At 45.9% G+C, this 27,096-nt stretch overlaps 1 protein-coding gene across 2 annotated transcripts in view; it reads left to right on the top strand.

Annotated features, from left to right (window-relative positions):
* MCC (MCC regulator of WNT signaling pathway) overlaps positions 1-27,096 on the top strand; it is a gene marked incomplete at its 5' end in the record, with an annotated part of 426,418 nt that overhangs the window by 341,027 nt on the left and 58,295 nt on the right. For both annotated transcript variants that reach the window (XM_082651061.1, XM_082651062.1), the window contains 2 exons: positions 14,939-15,102; positions 17,162-17,368. In XM_082651061.1, the coding sequence (XP_082507187.1) occupies positions 14,939-15,102; positions 17,162-17,368 (371 nt within the window). The remainder of the gene's footprint in view (positions 1-14,938; positions 15,103-17,161; positions 17,369-27,096) is intronic.

A 27,096-nucleotide genomic window follows, 5' to 3' on the forward strand; every position in this document is an offset into this window, starting at 1 on the left:
GAAATCAAATAGGAAAAAAACAATGACAGTATTGTTTCATGAAGCGTATTTGTTGGAAGTTTGTGTGTTGTAAGTTGCCAAGTGAAATGTGCCAACTATGGGTTGCAGTCGAAAGGTTGCAAAACCTCAGGTCTACTTGGAGATGCTTAACTAGATCTCTGGAGAGATTGGGGTTGAGGATAAAGGCTTTGAAGTTATAAGGTAAGGAGATCCCTATGGTTGAAAGGGTGTGGAGTCAAAATGGGGAGAGGCACTATATCTTAGGAAATGTTCATGCACAGGGCAGTGATGGGAAAAGAACGAGGAGAAGGAAGAGAAAGTATAGTACGATTTACAATAGAACTCAAAATTTCGTTGGGGAGAGAGACTTTAATCAAATATTAAACACTTATGTTTAATTATCAACCTATATACGTGCTATAACACCAAGAACATAGTACCGTGACAGTGTGTCAAAGGGATTCAGTTTAGGATTTCCAGGATGGCTTCCTCTAGGAAGTAACATTTGAGCTGAGATCGGAGGATAAGTAGGAATTGAGTACATAAAAGAGGAAACGGCATTCAGGGGAGAAGGGAGAGATGTATTCAAGGCCGTGAGAAAAGGTCATCCTGTGTGGAGGGCACAGAGATGTGAGATGGAGGCTTGGAGAAGTAGGCAGGAGTCAGATGGTGCAAGATCTTATAGACCATGTTAGAGAGTCTGACCTTTATTCAAAGACCCACAAGAAACCACTGAATGATTTTAATAGTTGGGGGTCGGGGGAATGAAATGATCAAATTTGCATTTTGAATCAATTACTCTGTGGTGAAGAGAAAGAATCAGTGGATCAAGAGTGAATGGGTGGGCTTCCCTGGTGGCGCAGTGGTTGAGAGTCCGCCTGCCGATGCAGGGGACATGGGTTCGTGCCCCGATCTGGGAAGATCCCACATGCCGCGGAGCAGCTGGGCCCGTGAGCCATGGCCGCTGAGCCTGCGCGTCCGGAGCCTGTGCTCTGCAACGGGAGAGGCCACAACAGTGAGCGGCCCGCGTACCGCAAAAAAAAAAAAAAAAAAAGAGTGAATGGGGGAGGCCAGCTAGGAAACTACTGCAAAAGTCTAGGTGGGCAAAATTGTTTATAGGATTAGGGTGGTGGCAGTTGAGGTGTGGAAAAGCAGATGAGTATAGAAAGTCGGCAAGATCTGCTAAAGGATCAGTAACAGGGTGAAGGAGGAAGTAGGCATGTGGGGATCTCCCGTAAGTGTCTCGTTCGCACAGTGGATAGACGGTAGGGCCAATCGCCAATATGAAAGCAGGGAAAAAGGACCAGGTGGTTTTGCTCTGAATTGTATTTTGTTTTACTTGGGGGAGGGTGGAGTAGGGTAGAGATCTTGTGTTTTGTTTGGGCATAAGTTTCAGGCATCTGGAGGTATCTGGGTGGAGATGTTGGGAAGGCAGTAGGTATAAATAAGCCAATAAAGGTCTGGCTGAAGAAAGCAGTTGGGAGACATCAGGCTGTTTGCAGATAGTTCCTGAAGCAGTGGAAGTCGATGTGAAGAGCGAGAACTGCAGAGAGCTGGAGACCAAGCCTGGGGGGCCACCCGCTGAAGAGGAAACTCAGCAGCAGCTCACAGCAGGGATGCACCTCTCAGCTTTTCAGTCTCAGTTTAAATGCACCTCCTCCAAAAGCATCTTGTGAGCACCAGTCTGTGCAAGGCCCCATTGGTTTCCTTCTTACATCACACTGAAATTTCAAGCAATGTATTTGTATTTCTTTGCTTGACTGGTGCTCCCGCTAAACCCCACTGAGCAGAAGCATGTTTGTTTTATCTACTAATCTCTCTCCAGAGCCCACCACATGGCCTGGCACATAGTATGTGTTCAGAGATACTTGTTTGAATGAAGGAGTGAAGCAGTCACCCAATCCGTCAACCATTCAATCAGCTGAAGCTGTAAGAAGGAAATGAGGGCAGCCCTGTCCACCAGCCAGTGGGGCAGAGAAGGCTCTAATAAGAAGGGGTCAGCAGGATGGATTGCTGCTAAGGCCGGATAAGATGGATTTAGCTACATCAAAGTCACTGAGAGCTGTATACTGATACCAGTATACTTGAGCCAGACAGAAATGGGTTGAGGAGGAGGGATACCTCCCAGGCCTGGGGCCTTCGCTTTAGGCTGAAACGGCTTCCCTCACACTAACCTGAACCCAGACCCTGGGCCTTAAGTCACAACACACACAGACCCCTGCGATCAGCCCAGCCGTGGGCCCAAGTCCAAAGGGCTCAGCTATACCAGCATCAGAATCTCTAACCCTAGTGGCCCCGAGCTTCTGGACTCAGCCTTCCAGCCTTAGGCAGTCAGACGAGTGAGAGCAGCAGCTGAGAAGTTTCTGATCACTGCAAAGAGACATTCCTACATTCCTACACAGGAATGTCATTCATTTCTCTGAAATTGTTTTTTTATGAAATGAAGCAAGTGACCCACACTCCAACAAAATTTCTTAATCAAATAAGCTGGGGGAATGGAGGGCAAACCCCAATCAAGTGGGCAGGGCGTCTTCACTGCGGGGCATCTCAGGGTTCCAGCTGTGAGGGAGCATCTGTAGCCCGGGCGCCCCACACAGGAGCCAGTGTCTGCTTGTCTGCACTGTGAGCTGGCTTTGTTTTCCCAGGTTGTTTATTTTCATCTTTTCCCTCAGTAAAAATACATGTTCATTGTAACTGGTGGTAGTATCATTCCTGACAAGACTGGGCTCCTGGGGGGAAGGGACCCTCTCTGCCCAATGCCTGTGTATGTTCTCTGTCCACAGTAGGAGGCCTTCATTCATCTATGCAGCAGCTCACTGGGAGCTGTGCTGGAGACTGGGCACGTGAGACTCAGAACCTGCCATCAGATCACTCTGCTCCCACACTCAAATCCCTCACCCCAGAGTGATATCCCCGCTCCTTACCCTGGCCTTTAGGGCCCCCAGAACCTGGGCATACCCACCTCAGGCCTTATCCTCCCCAAGTCTCCCTTTCCTTTTTTTTCTTTTAAAATTTATTTATTTATTTATTTATTTTTAGCTGCTTTGGGTTGCCACGCGTGGCTTTCTCTAGTTGCAGTGGGCGGGCTTCTCATTGCAGTGGCTTCTCTTGTTGTGGAGCACAGGCTCTAGGTGCACAGGCTCAGTAGTTGTGGCTCGTGGGCACTAGAGCGCAGGCTCAGTAGCTGTGGCCCACAGGCTTAGTTGCTCCGTGGCATGTGGGATCTTCCTGGGCCAGGGCTCGAACCTGCATCCCCTACATTGACAGGTGGATTCTTAACCACTGCGCCACCAGGGAAGTCCCTCCCCAACTCTCCTGTTTTCTTCCCAGCTCTGGCCACACCGGCCTCCTTGCTGTCCCTCAGACCTGACCAGCATCTCTGGCCTCAGGGTTTCTGCATCCACACGTGCCTCTCTGATGCATGTCAGTCAGCTGTCCTCTCATCACAGGCCTTCCCCAACCCCCTGGTAGAGTCCTGGTGCTGTCACTCACTCTCACAATGCAGGTACTCCTTTCCCACCCCTGCTTCATTTTTCTTCACAGCACTTAGCACTACCTAATGATACCTCGTGTTTGCATTTATTGCCTTATATATGTATCACCAGTCTTTATTAGTCTCTTGCACTAGAATGCAGGTTCCATGCAGGCAGGAACTTCGGCTCTCCTGTTTACCGAAGTAACAGTGCCCGCTCGTAGGAGGCTCCCAGATATGTGAGGAACAGTGAACACCATCTTGGAGCTCACGGTTCTTTGGAGGATGCAAAGGAAACAGGGAATGACTGGCAGTGGGACCACAAAAGGAGGTGGGCAGGGGCCCCTAGCGACACCCTCAAGTGGGAGCATCAGAAGACGTGGCCAGTAGTCACATCTAAGCAGAAAGCTGCGGGATAAGTGGGAACGATGCAAGCAAAGAGCAGGGGGCAGGAGGAGAGTGCTGTGGGCACGGCCGGTACCTGCCAGGTCACCGTGGAGGGCAGGCACCCGGGCAGCAAGGAGGAGGACCTGATGAAGGCCCCAGCTGAGCCCCGCCCCTGCGTGTTCATTGGCTGCATATTCTTACTCCTGTGCCATTTTCCTATTAAATTGCTTCAGTAGGGAAAAAAGCTACCATTTATAAACACCATCACAGGAAATCATTAAAAAGCAGCCATTTCATTATGCCTGCTATATTTGCAAACTTGCATTAGCAACCCAGAGGTTTTCTTGAGCTGGATTTTATATACAGAGTTTGCTGCAGTATATTTGCCGATCTCCACTTAAGAAAACAGGAGTATTCCCTTCATCAAAACGCACTTTTCTTTTGTTTTCAAACCCCACTCATCACAGCCTGGCTGCCCCCTCGATAAGCTGGCTCCAGGGTGTGGTTGGTCCTCAGAGCCTGGAGGGGTAAACCAGCAATTTAGAAAGTGTTTTGACTTACCTAAGCAGTCATATACAGCAGAAAGGTCCCGGTGGTGTCACACTGCATCTTAAAATAAATTGCATTACCTCTGTTCAAACCTGGTCACACAATCGTTTGTAAAGTAAAGGTAATTAAGTAGACAAAGATAAGGTAGGAATTATGAGTTGGGATTTCTATTTCATAATTTGGCAGAGAGTTCTAGTTCAAAGGGAGGCTGCATATCATAACTAACATGCTTTGTTCACTTACTTTGTGTTGAGCATATACATGCATCCTCATGTTCAATCCTCAGCCTTGAAGGAGGCCCTGTAACTCTCCTCATCTGTAAAACTGGGATGACAGAGTTCAGAGAGGGCAAGTCATTTGTCCAAGACCACACAGCTAAGCAGTTGTCTTTGCTTTTGCCGCCCGTGTTTCTATAGATGGCTTTGCTTTTACACACCCCTGCTTAAACGGTGAAGCATGCTTATGGATGGTGTGCTCTACTTACTGCCCTCCTTTGAGGTCTCTAGTACTGGTGGCAGAATTTAGGGAGCAGCTGTCTGATTACAGCACCTGGCTTACTAGCAGGGTATTTGCTGTTCACTGAGATCTTGCAGATCTCCGTCTTAGAAACAACACCCTTAGACCAAACCATTCTGGGTGTTGCAGTAGAGCCGAGCACAGATGTGTGTGAGATGGGCTCAGTGTTGCGTCATGCATGTTAGCGTTTGTGGGGCGCACTCGCTCTAGTAGGCTGTCTTCCCAACTCTGTTCATGGAACAGCAAAGCTTGTCTGGAGCAACCGTCCGTAAACCAAACAAAATCCCTGATCTGATGGGCTTTTGCGCAGGCTGTGATGGGTTCTGCTCCTGTGTTTTGAGATCTCTTCTGGTTTTAGGTGAGAAATTCTTATTTTTGTGGAATTTAGCAATGCTGAACTATTAAACCCTCAGCGAGGACAGGAAGCATATGATACCATGTTTGCTGGTGTGATCATTTAGATAGAGATTTCCTTCTTGTGCGTAGTTTTTGGAGGACAACCAAGGAAGAATTTACACGTGAAACCTGGCTATTTGGCATGACTGTGACTATGAAATATGTTTAATGTTGAAGCCAGATTTTCCTGGCTTAATGGCCCATGAGGCTTAAAGGCTTCAGGAGAAATCTTCCAAAGTGTCGAGCAGCCCCTCACAGTGGGGACAAAGGGGGATCGGGGCAGGGAAAGCAGTCCCGCCTTCTCTCAAAATGATTTCTGCAGAGTGGGAGGGAAGTGTTTACAACGGCAAGGCAGCCTGTCCAGAGAAAACTGGATTTTTGTTAGGAATGAGGCACTAAGTAGGCAGTTATATTCCAGCAGAGAATTTTTCGAGGAGAATCAGATCATTGGTAACCTGATTCTGAAACTTTGAGAAACCAGTCCCCAGGTTGGAAAAGTTAGACAGGACTGAAACTAGTACCCTGACTTGACGGTGGAACAGCCCAAGCCCTGTGTTGCTTTTGTTTTTCTTCTCCTTACTTTAACTGGGCAGCTTAATTTATCCCAGGAGGTTCACGATGTTGATCATCCCTGAGAACCAAGCCCAGGGAAGGCTTAGACGTTTCGAACATTGACTCACAGGGGGCTCTCTAAGGAGACTGTGCGCTTCCTCCCGGGGATCTGAGCCTGGTCAAACAAGGCCTGTCTGTGAATGTTAGCAGGGCCAAGTGGCCAAGGAGGCCACCTCATATCATTCCAGAACTTTCCTCACAGAGTAACCAAGCTTGAGAGCGGGAAAGATTATGGCTCCACTTCACTTTGTGGTACTTTTGAAATATTTCCCTCAAACTCTACTGTTCGGTAATTTTTCAGTACCCAAAAGAGACTTAGAGTTTAAGATAGATATGGAAAGGCGTTGATCCACCACGTTTGCTCAGAATGAGCTGCCATGGTTGTTAGGTTCATGCACTCCTTTCCTAAGATAAGCAGACTTTATTTTCTAAGCAGACCATGTCTTCTCAGGTTGGATTGTTTTTTGGGTTGTTTGGAACTCATGACATCTTTTTCCTTAAAACCAGTGTCATAGAGGAGTGTTAGCTGCCCAGAGCAGCCCCGGAAGCCTATTTCTTCTATAATGGTAATAAAGTACGGACCTCACTCGTGTTACTGCAGCCCCACCCATCGCTGTGGACATTGTTTTTGTGAGAAAAGGTTCTGCAGACCACATTCGCATGCCACAAGCACATTTTCCAAGTTGATGATACTTTGTCAGTGAGCAGTCTAACAAAACTTGATACTTTTGGGCTTCCCTGGTGGCGCAATGGTTGAGAGTCCGCCTGCCGATGCAGGGGACACGGGTTCGTGCCCCGGTCCGGGAAAATCCCACATGGCGCGGAGCGGCTGGGCCCGTGAGCCATGGCCGCTGAGCCTGCGCGTCCGGAGCCTGTGCTCCGCAACAGGAGAGGCCACAACAGTGAGAGGCCCGCGTACCGAAAAAATAAAACAAAACTTGATACTTTTAAAAATTAGCTTAGAAAAAGTCTTTCATTACCTTTACACGTTCAACTCATGCGGTCTTTATCGAGTACGACTCCGTGCCCAGTGTTGTGAGCGTCTAGGAACACAAGGATGGATGAACAGAGTCCCTGCTCCCCGGAGCCAGACTTCGTAGGGTCCATGTGTCAGATAATAAGTAATTATGGGGAAGGCGATGCCTCAAAGAAAGAAGTAAATACGAGACTATAGGTAATCGGGGAAGGCTTACTGGAAGAGCAGATTTTAAGGCAAAGCTTTAAAAAGAACCATTGTGAAAAGACAGTGAGGGGCTTCCAAACTAGGCAGACACATCACCATTAACCGTGAAGTGAATGCCGAGCCCCAGGAGTAAGTACGTTTGAAGTTGGGACCATATTTTGGAGCAGATTCATTCTGGTAAATGCACGTTGCTTGGAATCAAAGGAACAGGGGAATATTTCTAACATCTAGCCTATTTAGCTATATTTCTATTTGGGTTAGGGTTCTCACAGGGGGTTCAACAAAAGTAGAGTCAGCCTTTAACACCGTATTCAGAATGAACCAACTCTGGTATGGTTTCTTGTGTACAGCACTGGGGATAGGTCTAATTGATCCTGAAAGAGGAAAACCAGCTTTGCCCACTAGTATGTATTTAACCAAGAAAGCATGCTGGTGAGGCGTCGTTTCCATAGCCATGAAGGTCCTCTGGCCTCCTTTCCAGATTTCCCAGGTGCTTGGGTCTTCCCTCAGACAGCAACCTAAAAACCTAAGGCTCTGGGTTCTCATTAGAAAAATAGAACCTGAGCTGTCTTTTCTCCAGCTGCTATCGGAAGTCTAACTGGGGCAAGTTGCGTTTGGAAAAGATGGCCCACCCAGGCAGGTGCTGCAGACTCTGACAGCGGTGGGCAGCAGATGGGGTGAGGAAAGCAGGCAGAACAGTGGAGCACCATAGCCTGACGAGTCCAAAGGGGCAGCTGCTGGCCACTCTGCCCACTGCTGTCATGGGAAGAGCTGGTATTTCCTGACCTTCTAATTTTACAGGAATAGCTGTAAATTCTAATAATTTTTAAATGCTGGCAATTAATTCAAAAATGTTTTTTAAAAAAGGCTGCACCAGTTATGAAACCCTGCCATCCTCTCGTTGAAGGGAGATGTCCCTTCCATTTATTCTTTTTTATCCTCTGTTTCATCTCTGCAGCAAATTAGACAGCTAGAAGGCAGAGTGCCAAGATTGTGTGAGCTTAGCCTTGCCCAGAATTCCCTTTACGTTGTACTTGAATGGTCTACAGCTTAAATTTAATTGAAAGTTAGTATCAGAAGAAACCATATGAAATCTGCATATGTGGGAAATTGTGGCTGAAAGGACTCACAATCACATCGCTTCACACCACACATGAAGTCCCAGGTACCTAAACTCTTCTAGCATCTAATTGTTAAAAACACATTGCATCCCTTGTGCAACTGGAATGCTTCCTCCTTTCTGACGGGAGAGCATTCATTTCTGCCCTGGCTGCCAGGGAGCACGGCACTAAGTAGAAGAGTCAGCCCTAGCAGCTGTGTTCACCTCCATTGGCTTCCTCAGCCTTTCCCTGGTCCCAGTCATTGTGTTTTTCCCTTATTTGTGGTTGCTTGCTATGTGCTACCTCAAATTCATTTTTATAAAGCTATAACCTCTGGTAGAATAATGAGTATTTGCTGCAAAGGACATCCTCTTTGTCCCATGGACACGGAACCAAGCCGTTAGCTTTACTTTACAAAGCACAGCATAGCCTGAGGTGCCGCAGCGGGTCTGCCTCGTGTGACCCTTCACACCGGAGTTCCATGTCAAGTGTGCAGTGCAGTGGCACTACGTACATTCACAGAGCTGTGCAACCATCACCAATATCCATTTTCAGAGTTTTCTTATCCTCCCAAACAGGAATTCTGTATTCATTAAACAATATTGCCCCATTTGCCCATCTACTGTAACCTCTCTTCTCTCTTTTTTTGTATTTTTATTTTTTTAATTAATTTATTTATTTTTGGCTGTGTTGGGTCTTCGTTGCTGTACACAGGCTTTCTCTAGTTGCGGTGAGCGGGGGCTACTCTTCATTGCAGTGCACAGGCTTCTCATTGTGGTGGCTTCTATTGTTGTGGAGCACGGGCTCTAGGTGTACAGGCTTCAGTAGTTGTGGCATGTGGGTGCAGTAGTGGTTCACGAGCTCTAGAGCGCAGGCTTAGTAGTTGTGGTGACATGGATTTAGCTGCTCCACGGCATGTGGGATCTTCCTGGACCAGGGATCGAACCCATGTCCCCTGCATTGGCAGGCAGATTCTTAACCACTGTGCCACCAGGGAAGTCCCTCTTCTACTTTCTATGAATTTTCCTATTCCAGGTACCTAATATAAATGGAATCATATAATATTTGTCCTTTTGTAACTGACTTATTTCACTTAGCCTAATGTTTTCAGGAGTCATCCATGTTGTAGCAGTATCAGAATTCTGTCCCTTTTTAAGGTGGAATAATATTCTGTCATGCGTTTATATCACATTTTGCTTATCCATTCATCTGTCAACAGATACTTGGATTATTTCCATCTTTTGACTCTTGTGAATAATTCTGCTGTAAACATTGGCATACAAGCATCTGTTTGAGTCTATGCTTTCAGTGTTTTGGAGCATGTACCTAGGAGTGGAATTGCTGGGTCATATGGTAATTCTATGTTTAACTTTTTCGGGAACCACCAAATTGTTTTCTACAGTGGCTACACCACTTTACATTCCCACCAACAATGTGCAAGGGTTACAGTTTCTCCATATTCTTGTCAACACTTGTTCTTTCCTCTTGTTGTTTTTGATAACTTCCATCCTCTCCGTAGTGTCAGTCTTGCCTTTAATCCATGCTGACAGTATCTTCCTTTTGGGGAGTCTGTGAACATTTAATGTAGTTAATGATCGATTGATTGTGGGTCTCTCAGTTTACTATTTGTTTTCTGTTTGCCCCTTCTGAATTTTTTGTTCTTCTGTCCATCCTGTCTTCCTTCTTTTGGGTTAACCGCATAGTTTTTAGAATTTTATTTTATGTATTGGTTTCTGGCTATGCCTCTTCATCATTCTTTTCTAGTAATTATTCTAAGAATTACATTATACATGGTTAATTTTTCCGAGTCCACTCACAGTTACTATTCCTCCTTTAATTCTGATATATGTCCTCTCTTGCCTTTCCTGGGAAACAGCGGCGATGAGTAGGTACCCTCACAGGCTTGGCTGAGCTGACCTGTTCTTGTCCGCATAGCAGTACTTGCTTGGGGTTGGAGCAGTGTGGTGAAGGTAGCCCTGGACACAGAAGGGCGACACTGTACTTCGAGCCCTGCCCCCCACCCATTGTGCAGCTGTGGGTGAGAAACTGGGTGTCTTCGAGTCTCAGATACCTCCTCTTTGGAGCGAGGCTTACCACCTTCCTGCTGGGGTGGAACTTGATGATGTATGTGAAAGCCCTTTCTGAAGTGTCAAGAGTGCTGATCAAACCAGAGTCACTGTGATCATCACCTAAATGAAGAGCCTTTTTTTTTCTCATTGTAGTAAAAAACGCATTACATAAAATTTACCATCTTAACCATTTTTAAGTGTACCGGTCCGTACTGTTAGTTATATTCACATTGTTGTGCAACAGATCTCCAGAACTTATTTTATCTTGCAAAACTGAAATTGTACCCGTCAAACAATACCTGCCCCGTCCCCCTTCCTTCCAGCCCCTGGTAACCACCTTCCTACTTTCTGTCCCCTATGCATTTGACTACTTTAGATAGCTCATATAAGTGGAATCATACAGTATTTGTCTTTTTTAGTAACTGCCTTATTTCACCTAGCTTAATATCCTTAAGTTTCATCCATGTTGTAGCACGTGTCAGAATTTCCTTCCTTTTTAAGGCTGAATAACATTCTGATGTATGTATGTACCACACTTGGTTCATCCATTCATTCGCCGATGGACACGGGTTATTTCCATCTTTTGGCTATTATGGACATGATATACAAGGATCTGTCTGCGGGCCTACTTTCCATTCTTTTGGGTATGTACCCAGCAGTGGAATTGCTGGATCACATGGTAGTTCTATTTTTAATTTTTGAGGAGCTGCCATACTGTTTTCCAAAGCAGCTGCACCATTTTACTCTTCTCACCAACAGTGCACAAGGACCCCAGTGTCTCCACTTCCTCACCAATACCTGCTCTTTTCTGTTGTTGTTGACATAGTAGCCATCCTAATGGGCCTGAGATGATATTTCATTGTGGTTTATAAATGAGGCACTCGCTGTTTGTTCTGGAACTCTTGGTCCCTTGTCTGAGCTTATCTTGCTCCTCTGGTCCCGTAACTTAAACTTCGGGTCTTTTATAAAGACTCCAACTACCTTGGCCTTCAGTGTTGAAGCTCCAGTGCCTGGCAGGGCCCATACCGTGCAGGGCATTGGAGGCCAAGGGAAGGAACTGAGGATTTATTCAAAGTCTATATTTAGAAGAACGTGGCACCAACTGAAAGATAAGGCCACCCTGTATTGAGTAGCGTTGATGGTGGGGTGAGTGGTGGTGAGCGATTGGTGCTATGCGACAGCACCAACAGGGGACCCAGAATATCTGCTTCTGCCAGCCTGGCCACCCTGTCCTACTGTGAGGCCCCAAACTGGGAACACTGACAAAAGACAGCCAGGGGGCACCTGATTACTGGTGGGGCTTATGTAAAACCAGTGGATAATAGGCAAGAGTGTGTGGGCTTCATCCTCCAGCCTGTGTGATACACATTGGGCTTCCTAAGACAAGGAAAGCATTCATAGCCCTCCTAGGTATGAATAGCATATGCCCCTGAGCTGTTTGCAGTCTGCATGTTCATTTAAGTGCCTTCCTCCATCTTCCTTTTTATTTATTTATTTATTTGGTTGCACCAGGTCTTATTTGCAGCTCGTGGGCTCCTTAGTTGTGTCATGCGAACTCTTAGTTGCGGCACGCATGTGGGATCTAGTTCCCTGACCAGGGATCGAACCCGGGCCCCCTGCATTGGGAGTGCGGAGTCTTATGCACTGTGCCACCAGGGAAGTCCCCCCTCCGTCTTCCTGATGCTCCGTCCTATACTTGCATCATGCTCTCTGTGGTTACTTTCCCCAGGGGAGTGGGAGAGAGGACTGTGGCTTTTGCCATGTACGTCTGTGAGCCTCTCAGAGTTGAAAGGCTCATGCTCATCTCTGTACCCTGCTTCTAGCCTGAGGCCAGGGCTCAGCAACTGATCAAAGAATGAGAAAGAAAGACTGATCAGGTCCCTACACTTGCCTCCTGTTGCCTGTAACCCAACATCCTCAGGACACAGCCTGGTGGCACCTCTCCAGTCCTGCTGTGAAGACCCCTCAGCAGACATGTCCAGAGTGATCATTGCATCAGGTGGGGCCGTGCTAGGGAAATCCTTATGAATGGCTGAATAGAGACATCTTCCTTCCTCATCCCACTCAGGAATAATCCAAATAATTCAGGGGTGTGTGTTAACTGCAGCTCAGGGTACCAGGAAACCCTGCACCTCAAGGTAAATGATCCTTTGGAGAAACTTCTCCATTTGTTACCTGGAATTAAGTGTGCTCGGGAGATAGTTTCATCGCATGTGTGGGAACTAAGGAGTGCTGCACCTGGCTCTGGACCTCCTTGTCTTGAGTTGGTGATGGGCACCTGCCGTCCATCTCCAGAGGGCTTCGGCAGTGGAGATTGTCCTCCTGTTGTCAGCAGTTCAGGGCATGGTCCATACTGAGGACAAAAAGCATAAGGTGGATGTAAAACATGCTGCTGTTGACAGTCTATTTCTAGTCTTGCTGGCTCTTAAATATATAATGATGTGGTATTTATATTTGGTCATTTAAAAATAACTTTTGATTGCCTGTCTTGTGTTGGAGATGAAATGAGGAGGAAGGTCAAAGTCCCTTCTTTCTTGAAGCTTACACTTTAGTAGAGAAGAGATGACAGACACATAGGTCAGAGCAGATAGTGATAATTGCCATGGAGAAGATAGGATAATAGGACAGGGACTAAGGGGGAAGAGATGGAACCCCATACTTCAGACAGAGAAGAGCTTGGTGAGGAGGTGGCATTTGAGCTGAGAGCTGAATGTAGGAGGAGATTTGGGTACAATTCAGTCTCAGCAGAGGGAACAGCAAAGGAAAAGAAAGCCCTGGGGCAGATGAGAGGTTGGCATCTTCCAGGGATGGAGAGAAGGCAGGAGCGTGAACATAGCATAGTGATGCGGGGGAAGGTGGACAGATGAGGCAAGGACCAGAGAAGCCAGTGGTTCCCACCCCGACTACACGTTAGGGTTATCTGAGGAGCCTAAAAAATTTTCCAGTGCCAAAGCTCCACCCGTAGAGAGTGTGATTTAATTGGCCTGGGTGGGGCCTGGACATTGGTGTTTGTAGAAGCTCCCCAGGAAGTTCCACGGTACAGCCTGGGTTGAAACATCAACAGGGCTGATCGTGCAGAGCCTTAGAGACTCTGGTAAGGAGTTTAGACTTTATTTGAATGACAGTTTATATAACGGTTTGGGCCAGGGGAGTAACAGGATCCAGCTTATGTCCTTAAGAGACTCACTTTGGCTACAGTGTTGGGGACTGGAGGTAGGAGCTTGTTCCGGTGGTTCAGTTAAGAAATGATGGCGGCTGGGACCAAGGCTGGTGTCAGTGGAGATGGTAAGAAGAGGTCAGTTTGGGGATATGTTTTGGAGGTTGCAGTCAAAAAATGGATTGGATTTAGGGTGTGAAGCAAAAGGAAATCAAGGTTGCCAGAGAGTTAACCAGAGTAACTGGGAGGATGGTAGTGCTGTTCACAGAGCTGGGAGAGGTGGGGAAAACAGGTTGGAGAGGAGGGGGAATCATTGAGTTCATTGGTTGCGGTGAAAGCTTCACACTTCTCTTCTGTCTAGATTTAGGTAACTTGTAGATATAGGCAGTCAAATAAAGTTGCCCAGAATATTCTGAGAAATCCTCTTACTGTAATGCTGGGGGTTTTCTTGAAGTCTTGTGCAAGTGAGCGCCAAAGGCAATTGAGTATTTTAGGGCATGGAACCTGCGATGAGAAGGGAAGAGGAGGGAAGTATGAAGCCTTTAAGCTTCTTCCATACAGGAGTCAGGCCGAGTGTAAGGGAAAGGTGTACTTGGATAAATCGCTGTAGTTAACACCTGTCTTGCTATAAGAATTGAATGGCATAGCGACACATAGAATCCAAAATAGGTTGACATATTTATATTTGACTTAAGGGGATTTTTGCCCCTCCCCCAAATTATCTTTTAAGATACGTCTAGTTCACATTAAGATTATAATTAATTCTCCTCCCTGGACTAAGCCCTGGGTGTCCAGCAATTAAAAGTAACCCAGACTTTTAAGTGAGAATCAAATTATTAGAATTGCTTACAAGACATTTACACGGAGAACAATATGGAATTTGTTAGAATAGTTTGTTTTCCCCCTGATGGAAGAAGTGGTATAAATTGCAGTAGTAGAGCCTGTTGATTGGTTATATCAGGGAAAAAAGTCCTGATTATAAGCTCGCTGAGGGCAAGAACTGTCCCTTATACAGTTGCTATTTTTTTTAAACACCTAGTGTCTCTGCTCACTCTGGGGTTTTTTTGTTTTTTTTTTTTTCGTTTAGTAAAGTTATGAGATCTTTTTAGCTGAAACTTTTCCTGAAATCAGTCCTTATCTGAATGGCTGAGCAGGAAGGTTGACCAGAAGTCCTAACAGCCCCTTCTGGGACACTTCTTTGTTCTTACTAGAGAAACTTGAGATGTGTCTGCCTTTGAGTGAAAGACGAGAGAATGCAGCGTGGCATGGCTGTCTAGAAAATGGCCATGGTCTGAAACTCCTTAATAAAGCCTTTGTATTGGCCCCAGGCCTCAGAAGGCCAGCAGGCTGGGAGATCAGGCTGCCGGTGTTAAACCTGGACACGTCCAGCTCCACTGCCATCCATTTCACCTGAATGGGTTCCTCTCCGTAAGCGAAACAGAGAGCGCTCATCGCCCACCTGCCTGCTTAACTCGTTGTATCCGCATCCACTTTCAGATAACTGCAGCGACCTGAACTCGGAGCTGCAGAGGGTGCTGACGGGGCTGGAGAATGTGGTCTGCTGCAGGAAGAAGAGTAGCTGCAGCCTCTCGGTGGCAGAGGTGGACAGGCACATCGAGCAGCTCACCACTGCCAGCGAGCACTGTGACTTGGCTATTAAGGTAGGACCCCCCCCAACCCCCATCCTCTCTGTCTGGCTCTTTTCAGATCACATGAGGGAAATGATCAGGTGCCTTTCTTCTGAAGTGTGATTTTGCTCAGAGACCTATTAGAGAGTGAGTGTTTCTAAGAAAGCCATGCTAACGATTGGGCCACCAGGGAGAAGCAGGAGCCCGATAAATTTTTGCTGGGTTGACTCACAATAGAAAAAGTCATTATATCAATAGTCAAGATCACTGGCTTTGCTGCAAAAATGACTACTTCCTTGGAAACTATTAGACCACTAGTATTGAACCATGTCATTTTAGTGTGGTTCATCATGTAGCACTCTGAGGTTGTAAGATTAACCTGGAAATTTTGTTAAAGCTTTCAGGTCTCTGGAATATTATTTCCGGAGTTATCTATTCATGGTGCTAACAAGGGGGACGTTCAGGGCCTGAACGAGTCATCTATCCTGAGTGCACTGGACTGGACCTCAGTCCCGCCTTTCATGTGCATTCATCTTACTGCTTAGGGAGGACCAGGTGAGAAGAATCTGCTGCATCTGCACAAACTCATCATGAGCAATGGGAATGTCAAGTCCCCTTGATACAGGGCCTCTGGTATCTTTATGTTACTTCACCAGAGCTTAGTGACCTAGGCATCACAATTCAAACTGAAAAGTCTGAGAGGAGCCTATAGAAAGGGAAAATGTGATGTGTTATTTGAAAAATGTTTGAGGACTCTGGGCCCAAGTTTCTATCAACAGGAATCCTGGATTTCACAAAAGAGCTATGGTCTCTCGAGGTAAACCGTGATGCATGTTTATAATACATCTGGTTTCCCATCTTTATTCATCACAATTATAAATACATAGTTGATGTGGTTTGGGGAAGTAACCACTAGTATTTCTTGCTTTGGAATCTCCAGACCCTGTATTTGATGGTAATGTCAGCTTGGGTACTAGCCCCAGCCTTAGCATTGAAAGGGAAGGAGGAAGCCAAGGGTGTCTGCCAACCAGCAAGGGACAGAGCAGGCCCTGCAGTAGGGCTGAGTAGGACGTGAGTCTCTTACTTGAGAGGAAGGACAAAGCACTGCCTGTGGAAAGTGGCAGCACGATTTGGGTGACTGTCCTCATCAGGGAACCAGTGTGAGCATCTAAGAGTGACACATCCTTATGCCACCCATTTTTGAGACCTGTTTCCCATCCCATCTCTTCACTGCCTTCTGCCCCTACATGGCAATTCCACCTCGTCTTTCCAAATCATTTGGTGCACGCTTCCTTTTCCAAAGGACAGTAATTGTGAATGAATCGTTTCTGAAAGCAAACAGAATGAGTTGTTCCTTTTTTTTTCAAATTTTATGCGTGTTTCTTCTCCATTAATACGGGTGTTTTTAATGAATGTTAAAAAAAAACTCTCCACGTAGTATTAAGATTCTGTTCTTTTTAAGCACATAGCTGTGTTATTAATTAAATCCCTGCTGTCTTAGAAACCTCCACAATGAACTTCCTCTTTTCTGTGTCACTGAGGTTTATTTTTGTCTTTCTTATCTTGGGACTGAACCTCATTCACACCTTCTGGTTCTGTTGTGACACTAAAAGCTGTAAACAGGGATGTGACCTATCCTATTGCCGAGTTGGAACATGGGAAGCCTGTAACTTAGGAAACTTCCAGTTAGATTTTGTGTGCAGTTTGCAACTTCACATTTGCTTTATCGGGCTCACTAACTGGCTTGCTGTCTGGTTATGTGTATTCACCTACTCTGGACGGTGGGTGAGGGAGATAAACGGCTGTGTGGACATGGCAGTTAGCACTGCTGATAGACTTAAATACCAGGAAGGGATGGCGCTTTTCTTACTGGGGGTACTGCTGGGTAACACAGACTGTAACTCAGGCAAGTGACAGAGCCTCATCTGAAAATGGTGAGAGGATAGATAATCAGGGGCTCTCGTTAGTCTTGATTACTTTCTGCAGTGAAGTGACTGTGGAACCCACCCCTCTGGGGACACTCACCCCGGGCTGGCCTGTTTTCTCCCCCTCCCGTTTCTCCCAGGGAACTCACTGTGGCTGTGTTTTGTAGACAGTGGAGGAGATCGAAGGGGTCCTTGGCCGGGACCTGTATCCCAACCTTGCTGAAGAGCGGTCTCGATGGGAGAAGGAGCTGGCTGGGCTGAGGGAAGAGAACGAGAGCCTGACTGCCATGCTGTGCAGCAAAGAGGAGGAGCTGAACAGGACCAAGGCCACCATGAACGCCATCCGGGAGGAGCGGGACCGGCTGCGGAGGAGGGTGAGTGCCAGGCCTTTCCCTGGGGGCTGGGGCCAAAGGAGAAGCCAGCTGGTCGAGCCAAGGGCAGCCCCAAGAATTTGGTGGCATTTCTAGTCTTGTGAATCACCATCCCTTTCTGGTGATGAATTCGTTCTTGAAAGTATTCTGAAAGCGCTGAGATGTGCAGGTAAGATTTTTAAAAACGCTCTTCTCTGCAATCGCAGATCTAAGTGGATGCTAAAAATTATCCCAGTGCAGTGATTCTCAGCCATTCGCTGGGTACACACATCTTCCCCCAAGCTCAATTAAAATGTTCTTCCTTTGAGGTAGGATAATAATATTTTATAATTTGCAAAAATATACAGAATTTCCCCTTTGCAGTTTCTTCTGTAAATTTTTCCTGAAACTTATAGTACCTGCTCTCACATATCCATACTGAGTCTAATGTGACATGTCCTCTCCTCTAGTGCAGACTCATTAAAGTTAATAATCTTACATATATATTTGTGTGTGTGTGTGTATGTTCTGTGAGAGAGAGAGAGAGTGTGTGTGTGTGTGTGTGTGTGTAATTCCTGGTAGTCACCCCAGCTCACTAAATGGCTCTATGGCCTGAACAGGTTTGAGAACCACTTTGCTTAGGAAATACAGCCATTACTAAAGGAGCTGATGTTTCAGGATAGAAATGTTTGACAGAGTTGTTAAAGCACTCACTTTTCCAAAGATGGAGTTTTTTCTTAGGAACCCACAAGTACTTCTTTGTTTGGCTGTTAATTTGATCTGTGATTGGACTGGAGGTGAAGCAGTGAATTCTGCAATCAGAAACAATTCCCTCTAAACTTCACTTTGAATTACTAGACCTACTTTATTCTCTTTCTCCATTGTGGCAATATTAGAAGCTTGCTTTCAAGTTGTGCTGTGACTGGTAATTTTGCACACAGAGGAGAAAAAAATACATCCAGTTGATCACACCATTACTCTTTTTTTTTTTTTTTTTTTTTGCGGCACGCGGGCCTCTCACTGTTGTGGCCTCTCCCGCTGCGGAGCACAGGCTCTGGACGTGCAGGCTCAGCGGCCATGGCTCACGGGCCTCGCCACTCCGCGGCATGTGGGATCTTCCCGGACCGGGGCACAAACCCGTGTCCCCTGCATCGGCAGGCGGACTCTCAACCACTGTGCCACCAGGGAAGCCCCCACCATTACTCTTTAACTTGCTTTTCAGTAAGATCAGTGTGCGTACATCATTCTCCTTTTAATCTACATGCAGGTTTCATAATTGCCATTATTTATGAATATAGAAGAAATTACTATTTTTGAATGTTATCAACTCTTTTTCTCATTTGTGGCTATTGCCAGCATTCCTAACTCTCATATCTGAATGTCATTTTGTGTGAACTCACATGCGTAAGCTTATTTTCGGAACCCAGCTGTATCGGATGCCAGTCTCCGTCCTTGTAACAGCAGGTGTAAATCACTGCCGTCAGCAAAGACTTCTGGGCAAGCTGAGGACATTCACTTAGTGCTAAGGCCCACAGCACCTGTAATTTCCTGGGCTACACTCCCTGATCATTATGACTAATGCCCTAATTAGGTGTGCTTGCTTAGTGTGCACGTTCTGATGGTGCTTACTTTGTGAAGGAAATGTTGGTCACAGGCCTAATTACATATTGTGGTTTTGAATAAATTTCCTCCTCTAACTTGAGTTACTAAAGCACAAGACAGCCCTTGATTGTGACTAGCAAAGGAGAAAAAGCCAGTTCCCCTTTGAGTATTTTCTCCAACTCTGGAGGTTAGTATTAAGGACAGCATAGTGTGATGGTACCACACTCTGTGCCAGGGCTCTGTGACCACCTGGAGTCACAGCTTGATCTCCCAAGCCACTGTGAGTCTCTGGTCAGTTACCTAACCTCCCGGTTTATTCCGCCGTGAAGTGGGGGTAATGATAGTACCCAGTGCAGGAAAACTAGGTAATCCTCATGAATTATCTAAGCACTTAACCAACGCATGGCATGCAATAAATGCTCAAAAGCTATCAGTAACCGTTTGGGATGAAATTCAGAGATACCTGTTCAGTAGTCTGGAAAGATTAACACCATACCATCTTTCTTCCCCCAAGAATTCTTATATATTTGAAGGACTCTTAGAACTCTTAGATGGACGTTGAATAACTACACACACACACACACACACACACACACACACACACACACAAAATACTCAAAATCTTTCTTCTGATCACATTTATTACCGTGTAAGTTTTGCAGTTAATATGGCTTTATTTAAATTTATATAATTTATATAAATTTACATATTTTATATAAATTTATATAATTTATATTTCCAAATAAACATATATTGGGGAAATTGTATCTCTTCCTCAACTGGAAATTTCCTCCGGAATTTGTATACATACCCATGAATTAGATTTATTTCTCTTTATTTCAAGACAGTTGTGGGTGTCAGAATTTGCTAGATGCCTGTAAATGCCAGTTTGCTAGATTTTAAGTGCTGGATGACTTCTACCTACCACCACCCAATATATTTTATTCCCCTGAGGAGAAATCTGTCTTTTGTGGTTGGTCGTTGTGTCTTCTCCATGATATATAGCTCTGAGGAATGACGGAGGTCTAGTTTCATTTCCATCCTTGTGGTACCACACGATAACATGGCTGGTTGGCCTTTCCTGTCTTTCTAGCAACTCAGAATCCAGAGTTCATCAAAGTCGCCTGGAAAGCAATAGAGGCCACTTTTGTTTTTTCGTTGCCCACATTCATTGTATAGAATTTGAACTGACCAGATCAATAGGATTGGTGCTGGCCCCCTGCCTGTAATTAAACAGAGTGCTCTCAGGAGGTTTTCTGAGCCTTGTTCAAAATTTAATTAAATTAGATCTTTAATGTCAGCTAACAGATTGGGCTACTTGGCAGAGCAGTAACTAAGGAACAACAGGCAGACAGTTCTTATTACTGGTCCCGGCTCATTATTAAATGAGGTAATCATTTAGGTCTTCATGCTCTGTAATAGAACCGCTCATTTCCTCACACTGAAAGGAGCGGGTGTAATTTAGGCAACGTAGAATTAATTACTCTAGAAAGGGAAGCATTTGGCTGTTCATTCATTCATTTTGTAAACATGATTGGTCATCTTCTCTGTGCTAGGCAGAGGGGCTACGGTGATGAACAGGACACAGAACCTGGCCTGAAGGATGTTTGGGAGACAGGCAAATAAACAGGTCATTACAATGGTACATGTCAAGTGATAGGGAGGGATAAACACAGGAGAAGCCCTGAGAACTCATAGGAGGGATATGTGATGGCAGGTCCAGCCTCTCTATATTATGTATTCTTTACCTGATTGTTTAGGTCAACTGCCATGTAGCAAAAATGATCAGTGCTTTCCTCAGATAGTTTGGTAAAGCAAACTGGATGTGACCACTGGCTCATGAATCTGTGTCCCATTGAACCATAGACTTGAATCAAACACAGGCAACGCACGTTCTTTATGAGATTTTGTACAAACTCTTCAGAAAGTTGTGCAAAGTCAGTTATAGTTTTATTACAGCAAAAAGATACAAATCAGAGCCAGCCAAACTAAGAGACATATAGGTGAAGTCTGAAAGAGGTCTGAAGGCAAAGCTCCCAGCTCTTTTCTTCCCCTGGAGTCCTGAATGGTGTTACCTCCTTTGCGCTGTGATGTGTGGCCAACTCGGAGTATTGCCAACCAGGGTAGTTCACCCAAGCTTCCGAATCCAGAGTTCATATTGGGGTTTAATTCTGTAAATGTGATTGACTGGATTGCTGGCCGTGTGGTTGGATTCAATTCCCAGTTCCTTCTCCTTTAGGGATATCAGGCTGATACCCTTTGGGCCATTTTTAAGTCTGTGAGTCATATCCTTTGGGCCACTTTTAAGTTTGCGAGTCTGCCAGGGGTGGTGGTGCTGCACTGCGTCTACCCACAGTCCTTCTAACGCAGGAGGGATCTCGGAGGTGTGAGGGGTCCGGCACTGTCCTACTTGGGCACGTGTGCAGCTTGCAGGTGTAGCACTCATCCTGTAAACTCAACCGCCTCTGCCGATTTACTGAGCATCCTCTTGTAGGAGCCCAAGAGCCACCCCTAAAGCCATTAGTTCTAAATCCATTGGTGCCTGTTTCTGACTACTGCACTGGTTCTGAACACCTGATCGAATCCACTTTCAGTGTTCGCCCACGTCATCTCGAAGGGCACTTGACGATCAGTGTTCATGCTTAAAGGGAAAGAGGAGTCCAAACCAAATGAAGGAGTCTGCTTAGAAAGAGTAATGACCTTAAAGGTTAACCATGTGTTTTATTATGTACTTCTTTCTACTAATTAATTCATTTATAATATGTACTTACTATTAGGCTGACCACCCTTACTGGGAGATAAGATGTTTAGCGTCATGCTGAGGTGTCCAGAGCTGGTCTGTCTCTGAAGCAGCCATTCACTTCATCTGAATTATCTCCCATGATAGGCTACGTCAGTATCGCTTTGATATTTTTAACTAAAAATCAGTAACAGCAGAGGTATTTCTAGAAGTGAAACTGTTGTGACCTTACATAGGTTAAATAAAGATTCATCTCCGTTTTGCCTTATTTAGCCTTAGATCTCACGTGAACTCTTCCCACTCAGCCTCCCTCTCCGTGATACTTTTCTTGTCTGTATATTGAAAATGCAGGACTGCAAAACAGTACTTTATATTTACTGTGAATTTATATGTGTGTAAATGTGCCTGAATTCTATATGTGTGCATGCAAAAATATTTCAAATAGAGCAGAACAATTTAAGCCAATCTCATAGTTATGGGGGTGGGGGGAGTACCTACGAGTATGGGTCAAAGGATATTTTGAACACTTCTATAGTGTCCTAGTTTATTTTTTTAAGTGTGTATTCTTACAGTTGTATGGTTTTTAATATATAGAAGTAGATTCACAGAAATAGAAGGGAAGCTAATATGCTAAAATATTAAGACGCTAGTAAGTCTAGGCTGTGAAAAGATAGGCATTCTTTTTTCTTTCTACTCTTCCTTAATTTTCAAATTGAAGAAACAAAAAAATAAAGTATGGATTATGGACCATGACTGGTATCTCCCAGCTTTAATAACTTGACATCCACACACAAGCAGTTATTCTCTTTTGTCCTTGATGGAAATTTGTTCATATCTTACCTGTTCCATTTCTCTTAGGAGTTTCTTTTTTTGTGTGTGGTACACGGGCCTCTCACTGCTGTGGCCTCTCCAGTTGCGGAGCACAGGCTCCGGACGCGCAGGCTCAGCGGCCATGGCTCACGGGCCCAGCCACTCCGTGACATGTGGGATCTTCCCGGACCGGGACACGAACCCGTGTCCCCTGCATCGGCAGGCGGACCCTCAACCACTGCGCCACCAGGGAAGCCCAGGAGTTTCTTTATATGAGGAAGAAAATGCCAATATTAGCAAATTTTAAATTCATAAAATACTTATTTTAAAAAAAACAACCACCCTGTTTTCACGTTCCCAGCCCTAATCTGGCCTCGTAGGAGGGAGCTGAGAGGAGGGCGATCTTGCTCCAGTGTTTCCTTCCACCTCGGTTTGGGAGTCCTGGCTGGCTCTTCCTTTGTGTGACTGGAGTATTAGTCAAGATGAGGATAGGTTACACAGCAGTAGCAAACTAACCCCCCAAATTTCAGTGGCATGGCCCACCAAAAGAGCTTGTTTTCTGGTTGCACTGCACGTCTAATGCAGGTTTAGAGATGAGCACACGGCTCTGCTCCATGTACTCACTCAGGAACCCAGGCTGGTGGTAACCCATTATCTAAAACATCACTTGAACAGACTCACCCCTATATCTGAATGCTTCTGCTCACAGCCCATTGGCCAGAACTATACAGATGCTCCACCTAACGGTAGAGGGGCTAAGAAATATGAAGGGAGCACATGGGTATTTGTTGAGCCATAAATGTTCCTAACGCAGCTGATTTATTTGCTTTGAGTCTGATACCAGATAGACTTGGACAGGAATCAGGGTGCCAGAGAAACTGGCGGTTTCACTCATCCATCTCGAGGTGGCTCTCAACATGCGTGACAGAATCACTGGGAAGCTCTTTCAAAGGATAGATGCCCAGGCCCTTCCATGAGCCACCAAATCAACGCATGGGGTGTAGGACCCTCGTACACTTCCCTGTTGTGATCCCAGCCATCTCCCAGACAGGAAAGGGGAGGCAGTGTCCTTCAGTCACTGGGCGTGTTCCGAGAGGCTCTCCAGCCATCTTTACCTCTCTCCCCACAGGTGGAGTGAAAAGAGAGAGAACCACAGCCTTCTGGCCCTTTCTATTCATGCCTAGCCTGCTCCTCCAGGGGCCACAGTATGGCAGTGATGAATCTTGCATCTGAAACAAGAGAGGTTCCCAACCCTGTCTGTCCACTCACCAGGGTCACATGAGCTATAGGAGTGGGTGCGGAGAGGGGTGTGCTCATCCTAGAATCTAGCAGGACACGGGCACCCTGGGGCTCCAAAGGCAAGGTGCATTGCCTGGCATAGGGGAGGACTTCCTGTGCTACCCGATGAGGGAAAATTGTTTTACAAGGTGCCACCCACCAATGCATTTTTTTTTCAGTGCAGTCTTGATAGCTTATTTTTAAGGACGCATTAATAATATTAATAGTATTAACATTCTTTGGATATTTTCAGACTAAACATACCCCTCTTGGACTAAAAATCGGTACCTCTGAAGGCAAAGCAGGACGCAGAGCCTGAATTGTGACACTGAACATGTTTTGAGCATTTACTTGTGATGAGCAGTGATTTATGCACATCTCATTTAGTCTGCACGAGAACTCTACAAGAGGTACTATTACACCCTTCTTAGACATGAGAAAACTGGGGCCCACAGAAGTTTAATAACCTTGGTCTGTGCTGACATTAACTCTTAGCACCAAAGCTTCGGCTCTGGTGGCCTTACTGTGGGATGCAGCATTCATTTTTTCTATTGTTTGGACTCCTTTCCTGCGTTCTTTCTGCTCTTTTGCCCATTTCTTCTCCTGCTTCCACACAGACCAGAAGTAAAGCATCCTCTGTTATAGTAACGTGGGTGCCAGACTCGTTAGGGTACCATCCATCAGTCTTCCTGGCATTCCAAAACAACACAAAGTGAAGACAAAATACGTCTGTTTCCTACAGAAAAGGCTACGTGTGCATATGTTTGTCTTGAGCCCGACGGAGCATTATTGGCAAAGCCTGTCACCCCTCTTCTCTGTAGTTCGAGGGAGCTTTAAGTGCAATCCAAGGCGGAGAACCCTCAAAACTGATTTTCTCGTGTCTTCTTTGGAAACTGCTTCTAAAAGGGTTTTGTGCACATCTGTGCCACGGAATCTGTGAAGCAGCTTTTTTAGCTGTGGGCACTGGTGTTGGCTTATCCATCCCTGTCTCCCTTCTCCAGCCTCTGCTCCTGTGAGGAAGTCCAGCTGCGTAAAGGCCAGCTCTTGGCTATAAAGCACGTAGCTGACTCCATTTGTTTGCAAGCTGGTAAGAAATGAGGAAGACAGCCAAAGCGCTGACCTTTTCCCTGACACAGCCACTTAGGTAATCCAGTCCAGGTTCCTTCGTGGGCTGTAGAACAAAAGAATACAATACACCCATCACATCTTCAGAGAATGGAAATGCTGCTGGGCTTGCTTTCCTCCTTCTGTAAATAAATTCTGATTTCTTATCTGTTGGAGGCCAAGAAAGAAAAGTCTTGTAAAATCTCCAATAGGAGGAAGTGGTTCTCTGCAAAACACTCCCCAAGCCTGGACTTGGAGGAGGCAGCTTTCTCGAGACTCCACCAGACTCACCGCCTCAAGCTCGTTCAGTAGAACTTTTCCGGCCCAGTGATCCTCAGCCTGCTGCAGGGTAGAAATCATCTCATCTCAGCCAGCCGCAATTCACAGTGAAACTATGGATTATGACCTAACCGCCTGAAATTACGGCTACGCAGCGACCGCTCCTCCGTTATCATCAGCGGAACAGGCTCGTTCTTTTATGGCTAATAATAATGTTTCTCATCCTACTCAGGACTCCGGTGCCACCTTTCTTTCGTGCTTGTCGCTCATCTGTGGACCACATTCACAGATGCCTTCATCAGCACGCTCGGTCATCTCGTTGTCTGTGCTCCTATCATGGTCCTGGGAGAGCGAAGGGCCAGTAGCTGCTCCACTTACGCCCGCCCCTGCCTCACTCTCCCGGTGAACTGCCCGCCTTCCCAGAAAACTACCTCTGTGCCCACCCCAGCGATCTTTGTCTGCGACAGACTCTTCTTCCTCGCCAGCATCTCTCTCTCTGGCTCTGCACAATCTCTCAGGCTCCTGAGTGCCCATCTTTGTATTTACTTTCTTTCATTTGTTTTTTTTTTCAATTTGGCCTGCGGGGCAGAGAAATAAGCTAATTACATCCCTCTGTTAAAGCATGCTCATTGATCGTGAAAAGGCCCTCTTTTAATTTATGTATTGCTTTTCTCTCCCACTCCCTCTCCCTCACTTTTATGTGTGTCCTTATACACAATGTTTTGTGTGTTGTTTTTAATTTACATCAGTCGTGTCGTGCTGTAGACTTTTTTCTTTGTTTCCCCCGAGCGCTCTGATTTTTAAGGTCTGTCCATGTCGCTGTGTATGCACGAGGTCTGATGGCCTCCTGACATTCTGTCGTGTCCCCACCATGGTTACCGCGCCTGACATCCAGACCTCCCACTACCACAAATAGCACTCCAGTGCATAGTCCCGTGCACATGTCCTCTTTGGTCCTGTGTGGAAATTCCTCTGGAATACATGTCCGGGAGTGAGGTTGCAGAGTCCTGGGGTGTGCATGTTCTTACTTGGACCAAATCCTGCAGTGCAGCTTTCCAGACTGGCCCACCCATCTGTCCGCTCACCGGCAGCATAGGAAGGTTCCTTCTGCCCCTACATCTCCGCCAGTTTTTGTGCTTATCATTATTCCTCTTACGCCATTCTTTTTCTGAGTTCAATGTTCTAATTCCTGAAAAGCCTGCGTCCTTGGGAAGTTCTTTCAGCAAAGGTCTACGGGTGCCTAATTCTTAATCTTTGAGAATATCTTTATTTTTTCCCACACTCTTCATGATAGGGGTATAGTTTCTTGTTGTTGCTTAGACAGATGACCACCAACAGTGGCGTAAAATAACACAGATTTATTAATCAGCGTGTCATCGGGGCTGTGTTCCTTCTCAGTTGTGCTTCCTCATTCTTGCAAATTCCCTCTTGCCACGTAAGGTCATATAGTCACAGGTTTCCAGGATTCAGGTGTGGACATCTTTGGGGGCCATTGCTCAGCCTACTGTAGTAGGCCAGGTATTGGATTTTAGGGTGACAGTTTTATTGGCGATGTTCAACAGATTGTATTGAGACTGACGCTGTGTCAGACACTGTTCAGTGTGTTGAATACAGTAGTGAGTGAAACAAACCTACTCCCCTGCCCCAGAGCCTGTGTCATCTCTCCCCACCTGACAGCTTTAAGATTCTCTCTTTATCCTTTCCCCTCGCCCTACATTTGCACCGCAGTGTTTCTAGATACGCCGTGTTTTCATCCTCTTCTTCCAGTTAGCACCAGCTGCATAACAAACCACCCCAAACATGGAGCCCTAAAACAGCAGTCATTTACTGATAACTGCATCCTCCTGGGGATGACTGGGCTCCAGTGGACAGTTCTCTCTCTTGGGCTCAGATGTGGTCGCAGTCAGATGGTGGCTGGAGCCAGAGTCGTCTTGAAGGG

Source organism: Grampus griseus, assembly GCF_964374135.1.
Source record: "Grampus griseus genome assembly, chromosome: 3".
Lineage (NCBI taxonomy): Eukaryota > Metazoa > Chordata > Mammalia > Artiodactyla > Delphinidae > Grampus > Grampus griseus.